Source organism: Chenopodium album, chromosome 14 (genome assembly GCF_948465745.1).
Source record: "Chenopodium album chromosome 14, dcCheAlbu1.1, whole genome shotgun sequence".
Taxonomy (NCBI): domain Eukaryota; kingdom Viridiplantae; phylum Streptophyta; class Magnoliopsida; order Caryophyllales; family Amaranthaceae; genus Chenopodium; species Chenopodium album.
This window is the reverse complement of record NC_137847.1, coordinates 6,941,062-6,953,374: the sequence shown is the minus strand read 5'-3', so window position 1 is coordinate 6,953,374 and position 12,313 is coordinate 6,941,062. Positions and strand designations below refer to the sequence as shown.

The 12,313-nt window shown below is 34.5% G+C and overlaps 2 protein-coding genes across 3 annotated transcripts; one reads left to right on the top strand and one right to left on the bottom strand.

Annotated features, from left to right (window-relative positions):
- The first annotated feature begins 1,432 nt into the window (after positions 1–1,432).
- Positions 1,433–4,045, top strand: LOC145578764 (uncharacterized). 2 transcript variants are annotated; one of them, XM_081636068.1, is made up of 4 exons: positions 1,433–1,508; positions 2,151–2,574; positions 2,859–3,284; positions 3,623–4,045. In XM_081636068.1, exons 2-4 carry the CDS (start codon positions 2,259–2,261, stop codon positions 3,856–3,858), a joined length of 978 nt encoding a protein of 325 aa, XP_081492194.1. In that variant the 5' UTR covers positions 1,433–1,508; positions 2,151–2,258; the 3' UTR covers positions 3,859–4,045. The 2 variants fall into 2 exon arrangements, with proteins under 2 accessions (XP_081492194.1, XP_081492193.1); XM_081636067.1 differs by having other exon boundaries at positions 1,441–1,508; positions 2,135–2,574.
- A 292-nt stretch (positions 4,046–4,337) lies between these two features.
- LOC145578763 (uncharacterized) lies at positions 4,338–11,498 on the bottom strand. Its single transcript, XM_081636066.1, has 6 exons — positions 11,136–11,498; positions 8,256–8,531; positions 7,992–8,165; positions 7,758–7,864; positions 5,978–6,309; positions 4,338–5,220 (listed from the first exon to the last, which is right to left on the bottom strand). The coding sequence occupies exons 1-6, from the start codon at positions 11,307–11,309 to the stop codon at positions 4,652–4,654; spliced, it is 1,632 nt and encodes a 543-aa protein (XP_081492192.1). The 5' UTR covers positions 11,310–11,498; the 3' UTR covers positions 4,338–4,651.
- Between the last annotated feature and the right edge of the window lie 815 nt (positions 11,499–12,313).

Sequence of the window (12,313 nt, the reverse complement as noted above, 5' to 3'; positions counted from 1 at the left end):
AAGTAAAATAGAGTTGAGGAATAGGTTGGTATTACATAGTAACTAAATTTCTTTGCATTATGATATAAATTAGGTAGTAAAATAAATTAGAATTTAGTCTTATACATGTTTTGTTAATTTTTTTAATTACTCTCTCTGTTTGTGTTTTTTAAGTGTCAGAATCTAATCGACACATAGTTTTAGGCAATTTAATTGACTTAAATAAAATAAAAGGTAAGTGGGGTAGTTGAAGTATTAAAAAATTGAAAAAAAAAATAGTGGACTTAATAGTTTAGTGGAAAATAATATAATGAATGTGAATGGAAAGAAATGATAATAAAAAAAAATTAGTAGTGTGTATGGGTGGAGACTATGAGTGGAGAGAGATATAATATAAAAATGTAGTTTTTTGTCAAAAAGGAAAATGTAACACTTACAACAAACACGGCCGCATTAGGTAAGTGTAAGTTGTGTAACCACTTACAAAAACACAAGGAGAGTAGACAATCTAAAAACTTTATACTCCTACCGTCATCTTTTAATTGTGATGTTTGACACTCACTTGTCACTATAACTTTATTTACAGCTATCAAAATCAAATTTAAAAAATAAAATTATTTACATATCATAAAACGCTAATATTTTGAAGCTAAGCATTGAGATGATGTTCACAAAATTAACATGACTATGATTTTCTTAACATCACAAACGAATAAAGTTAATGTGTATGAATAGTGGAAATGTCTAACATGACAAAAACAATTTTTTTTTTATTACAAAAATTCAAACAATAACTTTAATGAATATACTTCTTCTATTTCACTCACATGTTCTAATTAATATATATTTTTCTTTCGAAGGAGAAAATTCCTCTTAAAGAAAAAGAAAATCCCTTTCTTTCGAGGGAGAAACGTTCTTCCTAAAAGAGGGAGAGTTATTATAAATCTAGAACAAACTAAAACAAGAGGAAAGGTACACAAAAAAACAAAGTTTTGGGCTTTAACACTGGTAAAAACCAATGAAAGTCCCTCCAAATTCAACAGTAAAGGCTAGGGCTTTTAAAAACAGGAGAGGAGAAAGAAGAGATATGGAGTATAAGAACGGTATTGATTGTTTAAATGCAATATACCTTCTTTGCACATATTTTAAGGAATGAATTAAACAATGTAAACAGACAAATTATTCAAAATAATATATACACTTAACATATAAATAGATGAATTTACAAAAGTGATTTTTTACACCAAATTACGAGTACAAACACTTAATAATAGAATGAAAGAAGTAAGGTATTACTCCGTATTTGTTTTAAAAGTTGGTTGACATGTGCGTAGCACGCGGCGATCCAACTAGTGAAATAAAGAATTAAAAAAAAAAAAAAAGAACTAACCGACTTAACCGATACCTTTAAAAAGGTTCCCTCCATCCCCAATTTCGCCCTTTTCAATTTCAACGCCTCCGCTGACTCCCTTAACCAGCTTTTACTTTCTTTTTCTCTTCAATCAATCGCTTTCTTACTCCTTAATCAGGTATTAATCTTTAATTTAATTTTGGATTTCTTTGAATTTGATTTCTTGCTTACTGTTTTCTTGGTTTAAATCATCAATTTTGTAGCTTTTTGTTACGATTTAATTATCTGGGTATTAATAAATTCCTTCTGTTTTTATTGTTTTTGAATTGAATTTAGGCTATATGGATTATTATGTTATTTTCTTGGGTTTTTTTTTTTTTTTTTTTTTGTTTTTTTTGTTTTTTTTCCGTCTAAATTATTAGGTTAATTAAAGATTGGGTAATAATTATCGAGTGGAATTTAATAGTTTTATCATTATGTGTAATCATTAGATATAAGAGTTTCTTGCAATATTTTAATGGTCAGGGTGTAAAGTAATAAAGAAATTATCATTAATTTCACAAAATATACAATTTCTGACAGAATAATGTTCTGTAAATTACTTTGTGATTCATGGAAAGATGATTATAATCATCAATGAATGATTGATTGACAAGAACGTGTAAAGGGTAATTATTAAATGCATCTGAGAGCATCTAGCATAGTGTTACACGCCTGCGTGTGCACGCAGCACACGCTGGCATGGAGTAGCATTTTTGGTAATATTGGATTGGATGTATGGTACAAGTATTAATGTTATTGCAGATTCTTATTGTTGCAGTTTGTCACAATTTACAAATGAGTGAGCATTGAGGAAACTGCTGCTTTGGGTGATATTTTCGCCCCCTTCTGAGTTGAAGGCCCTGCATTTGTAGGAACTCAGGATAAAATGTCCAACAAGGGAGAGAAAGAAGCTGGAAAAGAAAGACAGTCTGCTGCTCGTGTTCTTGGTACTGCTAGACAAACACGCTCAGGACGATTATCTGAAAATTCAGCAGTAAAAAGTTGTCCCACTCCTGTGTCATGCAGTTCAAATAAAAAAAAGAAGTCCGAGGAGGCTTCAGGGGCTGCCAAAAAAGCTGCTATTGGTGGTCTAACTGAGAATGCACCCAGGAAATCTGGAACAAAAACAGTTTCCTCTACTGTCTGGAAAGCAAGAGACCTTAAACGCACTGCAGCTAGTTTAGCACCGAAGGAAGCAGGAGGTAGTAATCTAACATTTTGTGCTTTAAGATTTCCCTTTAATGTGGATATTTAGGTTGCCAAAGTCTACAATATAACTAGATATAATGTGTTGGAAAATCTGTAGTATAAGATGGCAATTTTGCTTCTTTAATCAATTGATTAATGTTTTACACTTGATTTCTCCAGTCTAATGCGATATTGTCAGTAATTTTAGCTCGCAGACCCTTTAACAATGGTATTGTTTGGTGATTTTTCTTTAAATATTTGTGATTCTTCACACTGATGCATTTAGATTGTGTATCAGCAAGTGGACAGGAAACAGCCCAGGTGACTCATACTCCTAGGATTGGAAAACAGCATAACACGCCTGCTAAGAAAACAGAAGATAAGATCATATCTTCTCAGCAGGTTTGGAGGGAAAAGGCTCAACCGGATTCCACTGATAAGAAGAAGCTTTCAGAAAAAAGAAAGCAATCGCAGCCTCCTGGTGTTACCACAAGACAGTCTTCGAAATTGACTGATTTGAGTCCTTCCACTAGCAAGTCGAAGAAGTCTGCAATTCAAAAACAGGTTGAAGGAAAGGAAACTTCACCTAAAGAAGGATCTTCTAAAGGGAAACAGGTTCAGAAAAAGAAGACTGAACATAAAGCTTCTACCAGCAAATTACATTTGGAACCAGAGAGTTACCGGTTGGAACCAGAGAGCTACCGGTATCATATACAATGGGATGGTATATCTACTCCCTTCTTGCATTGTCAGAATAAATATATAGGGATTGTGAAATATCCTAAGTTTTGTTGTTCTTACCCTTATGCTTCCGAGGAATAATGTGTCCCTTGTGTGGTATTGTAGTTGAACTAGGAGGTTTGAAAAAACCAAGTCTGGCTTTAAGTCAAACAAAAGCAATAAAACTTATACTCTGTATTAGCTACCTGAATTGTAGGCCTGGAAAAATTGGACCTAGATTAAACCTCAAATCTTACTCCTAACCTGAATCATATCCCCAAAGCTTCTTGGTTTTGGCATGTAATTGTATTTTGATGATAATTTTTTTTCCTGCATGTACAGGTTATAACGAACCTGATATCCAAATTGGAGTTTGTTGCTCTCTGTGTGAGGAGGACCTGGGGGTTGCACCAGACAGTGGGGGTGACTATGACGGCGAGGGTGAGTTCTCCACGATACCTGTTGTAGCAATCCTGTCTTGTGGGCATTCCTTCCATTATGTTTGCCTAAGTCTCGGTGAACTTGAAGGGCAGCAGGGAGATCCGCCTTGTGTTTTTTGCGAAAGTTTCATGTCTTAATATAGATCATTTGCACCATTTTTGTCAATCTTGGTAAAATTTGTTCAGTCTTTTTTAGAAGAGGCAGTGTAGGCCCAGGCTCATCAAAACTCAACCAGAAACAGCAATACTTTTCATATTGGGTATTGTTGACGACTTGATCTCACTTGAATGTTACAATAAATAAGATATATGAAATAATATGTGCTCTTCATTCAACCTTGTTCAGCATTATTCTATAGTCTATGTGTGTTGTAGTTATCAACTTTTAATTTGTAAGATTTAATACGTTAAAATTTTGGGAAGAAGACAAAATTCCCATTGGGTTTGCATAATGCTTGCTGCATTTGGCAGATGTTCGGTACGAACACAAATCATGTCTGTTTCCCCTGTGAAGAGGGCTTCCTAATGTTTCTTTCTCTTAACTTAAAAAAAAAAAAAAAAAAACTGTGTATTGACACACGAAATAAGGAACGAAAACTACACAATCGAGAGAAAGCTAGCATAATATTCCAGAACTTTTAATGCTCATTAAACCAAGAATCACAATTGAGATTCCAAGAAATAAAGTACTAAGATGAACTACATTAACACTTGCAGACAAGAAACTATAGCCTATCCCATCTGTGGTTCATTTTATACAGTTATATACTAGGATTCATCATCAACCCAAATCTCTGAATCCCAATAAAATCTGGGGTGCAATCTGGAATTCAGATTCCAAATAACAGGAAATCACTTCATTTGTCAAACCCCGTAAGAAATCTGCAATACCCATAAGCAATGATAGTATAAGATACACTTTCTCATTTGTCTATCTCCCTTGATTATCCCCATCTTCAGATATGTCAAACAAGAACTTTGGTAGTGAAGCAATCCGCGGAAGATGGTGGAGCAAATCCCCAAAAGAATCAATTCTTGGAATACTTATTGTCTGCTGGCTGCCATCTCTGACAGAGCCTTCAGTGGCAGTTGTATTCTGATCCAATAACTCAGGTTCATGGTCATTGGCTTTTCCATCCATTCCCTCTTCAGTAACAGAACTCTGAACAGGGGTGCCATCTTTCTGAATGAGAGAGTACCAAGAGTCAACCCTTGACATAAGAAATTTTTCATCGGAACATGGTGTATTTTGAATGTCACCGAGCAAGTGCTGGGCAATTTCCTCGATCATTTTATTATGGGATTTAGATCCTTCTTCTGTGAACTTAGGATCCTCAGAACTCCGCTGTTCCGTAATGCAATTTCCAATGTGATTCACAAGGTCAGTCATTGACATAGATGGGCGAATTCCTTGCATAATTAGCTGTTCAACACTTTTTGATCCCTCTGGTTTGCTTGATTGGCTACTTGAACTAACTTCCATTACGCACACATCCATCACTGAAATGGAACATGTGATCAGAATTAAAATTAATAACAATAGGGGGAAAAAATTTCCAAGACTAATGATGACAGTTAGAATTATAAAGCATAGAACACATAAACATAGACAATTGCAAATTTGCAATATCTAAAAATTTCCATGGATCAGCACAATGCCACAGGCAATCAGGAAGCCAGTAAGAGAATGCTGAGACTATGAGACACACAAATAGAGCTGCACTTCCACAGATTAAAACAGAGGATTTAAATCATACGGAGTATTTAAAAAAGGAATCATAACCACAAATTGGTTAATTTACACACCAAGAAGTGGCAAACAGGTTGTTCAGATCTGGTTCAATATGGATCATACCAAATCATGTTTGCATATGTTTCAAGTCAATTCGGGCCAAATCATATTTAATTCTATTGCCAATAGTCTTTATTACGTTAAATCAATCATATTAGACATATTAAATCATAGATCAGTTCATATCGGTATGGGTCAGTTTGCCAGGTCTATCTACGCCCCCCACCCCCCCAACCCTGGAAAAATAAATCCTCATCCGGTAAAATATAATGGCAGGTCCCACAATAATTCGACATAAAAATGTACAAAGAAAGGGGGGAAAAAAGAAATTCTAGCAGGAAAATTGTTGAGGAATCCATGTCAAATTTTCTGACACCATCTCCAAACTCAGACAAACACATCATCATCATCATCATCATCAAGGGTGTTCTAAATCTCAGCAGACATTGCGATAATAAAGGATACCTGAGCTTGGGGAAGTAGCCTCACGTGACAGAGTCTCAGATGCTCCATGAAGAGCATCATCTTGTTTGACTGAGAGAGATGATGACTGGGATAAAGGTGTTCCAACATCTTCGAAGATTGAGATGCTAGGTCCTCTGCTGGTTTCAATCTGATCCAAACTATGGCTTTTAGATTCGTTCGAGTCGTCAAAAACAGGAGGCTGAGAATCAAAGTACGGAGAATCTAGACTTAATTCTGGCTGCCGGCTCAGGAAATTAAGACGCACATCACACTGAATCAATTTCTCGAAATGCTTGTTTAATAGACCAAAGGGCACCTTAAGGAAATGCTTCCTGAAACATAACAGTTGCCAAAAAAAAAAAAAAAAAATTAATCTTCCCCAGCTGAAATACTTATGAAGTTAATAAATAAAATAAATAAACCTAAAAAGTTACACAATTTTAAGAAAATGCAGTGTTTGTCAAAACCTTATTCATTTTCAAAGTATATATAGAAAAATGGATATTATAATACTTCCTCCATTAAATATTAATTGCAACAAAGGGGTATTTTTTGTGAGATATAAAATATTCCTTTATTGCCATCAATATTTAAGGGAGGAAGTATAATAGATAGTCTATTTATCAGATTGTTATACTAAAAGCTAAAACAATATTATCATCAAGCAAATCAGGAACAAAACTGGAAACTATACACTAGGATAACTGTGACTTTTGACAGGTACAGAAGATAATGTCTAATTGCAGAAGCATCATTTCCTTGCACATAAATACATCAGGCTTTGAGAAATGAGTGGAAACTAAGAGCAGTACAGATCCGTAGTGTTTATTCCAACAAAGATGTAAAGATATCTTACAATGTTAATAGTCTTAATACCAATTTATGATTACAAAGAAACCCAAAATCTGCTTGTCAGAGCAAAGCTTGCAGATAATATTCAGCTTTTCCCAAACTAATAATCAGGTCAGAAGTCTCATCAATGTGGTCAATCAGTTTCTAAGATCCCTGACTAACAGTGATCAGTGGATTTTTCAGTATCTTTCTGCATAATGTCCAGACCTCTTAACACCTTCGGAAATTTATTCTATTGTTGTTTTTGTTAGTTTTAGCAAACACGGAACACGTGACTACGTGAGCACAACAGAACATTTTATCAACAGCGTGCAAACTATGGTTTTTTCTTTTACCTTCCAATCTAATTTCCTACTACAGTTTTATTTCTTCAATTACAACAGGTCTATCCCCATTTAATCTAAGTTTCATTTTAAAAATACCAACCACAAGGCCCAAAACTGACAAGTTAATGGAAGCAGCACATCATGAATATTTATACAGCGAGGAAAGATCAAAAAACAAACATTACTCTGAAGCAAGAGATTCTGTTGGAAGTAATGGATCAGCAAAACATTCAAGCAATTCTAGGTCTAGATAACTATTAGTTCCTTTGTTTCTTTTTACTTGCAACACTAATTATTTCAAGCTTGTCAATGCATTACTTCAATTACTTAAAATATTTTACTATATTAAAGTATAAATTGAGGCGAATGGTGTGAATCTAACAAAATCACACATGACTAATATTATTTTCTTCAGCATAAATCACCAAATCTAGTCAAATTAGAGTATGTGATTACTCTATGCCAGCAAATAAAAAGAAACAGACGAAGTATATACTTGTTAATTAACTCATGAAACAATTTCAATCACTCAAAAATCGCTTTATCAAAGAATAAGACCAAGTAACCAACAATGCTTCAATTAAAGTAACACAATGGCTAACCTATGCAAGCTAGCCTGTCCGTCAGTAAAATCTGAAGTAGCCTGCCATAGCGTATGTTTTCTTGGCTGAGGATTTGTCTCTCTAAAGAAAAGAGGTTGACGTGCCAGCTGAGTAAGAACAACAGAAGCCTTCGTCAGAAACTAGAGGCAAAACTATGAAATCGCAGATAGATAGATTTCATAATACACATGGAGATAAAAAGTTTTTGATATTGCACTAAACAAAATAGCATACCACAACAATCAAGGTAGCAGGTGCTTCGTCTGGAAAGTCTGCTTTCAAACCCATTATATCAGACCACTGAACTTCAATTTTGCTCTTAAGGCCTCCCTCAAGAATTTCCCAGACAAGCTTATGCTTAGCAAAATAACATTTTGCAACAAGATCTCCTTCATATCGAGAAATATACTGCCATAAAATAAAAATTTTAGCTACTATCACATGTAAAACAAAAATACATAGTTGCTGAGAAGTAAAAAAAAAAGGAAAATTCATTACCTCCCAATTGCCTATCTTCAGAAAGCAAGCTGGAAAATTTGAAGCCTTAAGCTTGTCCGAAGGAAGGGCACTGCCTTTGGTGTTATTCTTCTCTCGCGACTTGGAATCATCACTGGGTGCAGATCCCAAAGTAGAAGATTTACCTTGAGAGAGCCTCATCTGGATCAACTCAAGAAGTGAAGGGCTTTTTCTCAGCCGCAAACCCAATGGACTAGGTTCCTCTAGTGGATTGTATTGTGAAGATGGGGCAGGAAATGTATCATTTCCAGAAGAGAACTGCAAGAGATAACGAACAGGAATATTAAACAGACCACTTAGCAAGAATTAATAAGCAATCCTAGGAAGCACTCCATTACTCAATTATTACGTACGTGGTACACTCAACCTCCTGCTCAATGGTAAAGAGTTCAAATGAATTACGGAGTAAAACGTACTACAATGAGTAGTGATACAATGTTCTCACCAAGACCAAAGTACATCCCAAAGGCATATCTATATTGCAGTTTAAGGTGAAAGGTCATCTGGTAGATTGGTAGTATGAATCCAAATCCCCCCCCCCCTCTGTTACAGGCCTACATTTGATATATACAAGAATAAGAAGACATTCATATAAAATGTGTGACCACCTATCATTCTATTAATGTTTTCTCTAACCTATGCACGCTAAAAATAGGATGAGAATAGATTAGTTGTTTTAAAAGGAAAACAAATCGTTCAATTATAAATTAATAATGTAGCGAAAGTTCAGATTGTTAACTTATAAAGATCTTCCATATTTTATCCTTAAAGATTCTTATAAATAAATATAAAGAACTTTCATATCCTCTTTTTCTGTTCCATCTCATTTAAACTCCAAAAAAAAAAAAAAAAAAAAAAAATCCTTTTCTCTCATGAAGAGTCAACAACATACATTTTTATTTTCCTCTCCTCCTTACCTTACATTGTTCATGGCACAAGGCAATATCTTCTCTACATTGTTCATGGCTCAAGGCAATATCTTCTCTACATTGTTCATGGTCTGGGAATTAGCCCTATAAATATCTCCTACTTGTGGCATGATATTTTCATTAAATTTACTGGCAAAACCAGAGAGAGAGAGAGAGTGATTGCATGGGGATGTGATATTTTACACGTTAGATGATTGCATGGGGATGTGATATTTTACACGTTAGTGATTGCATGGGGATGTGATATTTTACACATTAGATGATTGCATGGGGATGTGATATTTGGATTTTTAACACTCTCTCTCTCTCTCTCTCTCTCTCTCTCTCTCTCTCTCTCTCTCTCTCTCATAATGATATAGAAAAAATTTCACATCTATCCTCCAAAGTAAATCCTAAAGCAATTCAAAATTTTGAAGGCCATATTCAATTGTTAAAAGCATCAAGCAAGAGACTATTCTTGGATTTATGATGAAATCCTTGGCGTTACAACTCACAAGCAACCTTATTCACCATTCAAACAGTAATTATATTGTACTTCCCTCCTCAAGTTTACAGCTTATTATAATTATCATTTATCTTAAGTTTTCATTCCGATACATGTTAGCTTGAACAACAAGAGGAAAAGAGTGAGCATGTTGACGTGCAACTCTTGTACTTTCCTAGCAATTCTTCAAATTAAATTATGTTTGATTCTCAATTATAAGCATGACAATGCAGCATATTACATTCCCACCTGATCTTCCATTTCACATTCCAATCAATTACAAAAATCAGAAGAAAAAAATGCCAACAATCACCACTTCCACTTAAATACCATCATTAGTCACTTAAAGATACTGACTTTGTTCAATTTCTAATGAGATATTCCCTACATCCCAGATAATTTTTGGAGAGAGAGAGAGAGAGACATCCTTTTCAGGTAAAGGTTCACTTGGAAAGTCTGGATTGGGGCATGCGAGCAAAGGAATTGTAAATGAACGAATTTGACCGGATCAGATCATCCAAGTCCAGAAAAAGCCAGCCAACATGTGTAATACACAGTACTAAACTAATAATGACTATAATCATCTTACACCAACAAAACGAACAGTCATGGTAAAACTGGGGACATCTGTGTCTGAGTAGAGAGTTTGTCAAAGCCAAATTAAGTTCATTAGCATGATGATAAAGGCATCCTTGTTCCATCCCAATTCAACTACTCAATAATCCCAAATTAGGTCTCCTCCTAACCATCCATAAATGGTAGCATTCAATGTCTTAATCAGTAGAAGGAAAAGGTCATCGTATCACTTGGCTAATCCAGTGGCTCATCAGAGTAAACCATTTCATAACAAGCTAACCATGATTTTCCACATAGACAATGTGGTTTTACCCCTGACTAATAATAAAAATATGACAATGTGGATTATCGTCTTTTCTAATCTTCACAACTCCTCCCTGTCACACTCGAAACACGAAAAATCAACTAATTCTACCGGATTTTTCAATCATTATATCACTTGGCTTATCAAGTGACTCATCATCAAAGCATACCATTTCATGATTAGCAAATCACAATCTTCCCCATAAACAATACTTGTATGATTTTATACCTGACTAATCATAACAAATATATGACAATGTGAAATACCCTCTTATCTAATCTTCCCGCCTCCTCCACTCAGACCGGAATCAAGAAAAATCAACAAATTCTATCGGATTAGCTCAATCATTTCGCCAAATCACCAATAACACATCATCAATCACAATAAAAACACCCAAATCTATGAATTAATTATTCGTACAAATCATACCCAATATAACAAAAAACACAAACATATACAAATCAACTACAACACTGACCAAATTCATTCAATTTAACCTTAATTAATACTTCCCAATTCAAGAAAATCTATCCTATCTCAAAATGAATTATAAAAACCAAAATTTCAACCTGATCAGAACACGAAGATTGAGGTTGCTTCTGCTTCTTATTAAAGGGTCCATTTTCTTCCTCCAAATAATCCTCGATCTCCACTTTCACCACCTGAGACTTTTCTCCGACACTCGCCGCCGTATGCGGCGGCGACAGCCGTTGACGATCCTCAGAACTCTCGAAATGCACCATTGAAATGAAAAAAAAAAATCTACAAAAAATTCGAAATCAAAATAAAATCAAATTCAAATTGAAGAAATCAAAATCCAAGAAATTCGAAATCTCCGCCGAGTTCCAAGAATCGAAAGGAATCTTAGAGAAAACAAAACAAAATCGTCGAAAATTTGGGGGAAAATTAAAATTAGGTGAGAGAATCTGTAAACCCTAGATTTTTTATTTTTTCATTTTTAATATTTTTTTTAGTTATATATATGGGGTGGCGTTATCCATCACGGAAAGTCAGGTGGCTAGTGGCAGGGGTATTTGGGGAATTTCAGTGGGTGTTTGAACGGTGATGTTAGGCACGTGTGAAGGTGGATATGGTGGTGAAATTACTGATATACCCTTTATTGGGATTAAAGATTTTAGGGTATGGTTTTGGGAATGGAAGGGTGTTTTGGGGATTTCGGGATAGTTGTAATTTGGATAATTGTGGGTCCCTAAATATTATTGGAATGTGAGAAGAAAAATGAGGTGACAGATCAGTTATTTTTGTTTTAGTTGTCAAATGGTTGGATAAATGGGAAACAATGGAAGTACAATTTACTTGGATTTATTGGTTTTGTAATGATTTATTTATGTTATTCTTTTCGCAACTTAAAGATTGTTTATGTTAGATCTATTTAATTTAGATTTTTAAAATTTATCTGTAATGATTAGACATTACTCGTAAATATATTACGTTGAAAGAATCTAATATCTCACGTGATTATTTTAACTCTTTTTATTATAGATAGATTATTAATGTACCATTAAAAAAAATTATTAATGGTTATTTATAATTAAAGATTATTAATGTTAGTTTATGATCAAAGTTTGTAGAATTTGATCTCAAAAAATGCAATGAGCCTGAAGGGAATAGACTAGCCTATCCCAAAGTACTTGGAAAGCATCACGGATTTGGGATGTTTCAATGGAATAGAAGGGTTGGACATGGATAGATGTCGTGGGTTGCCACGACAATACTAACAGCTTGT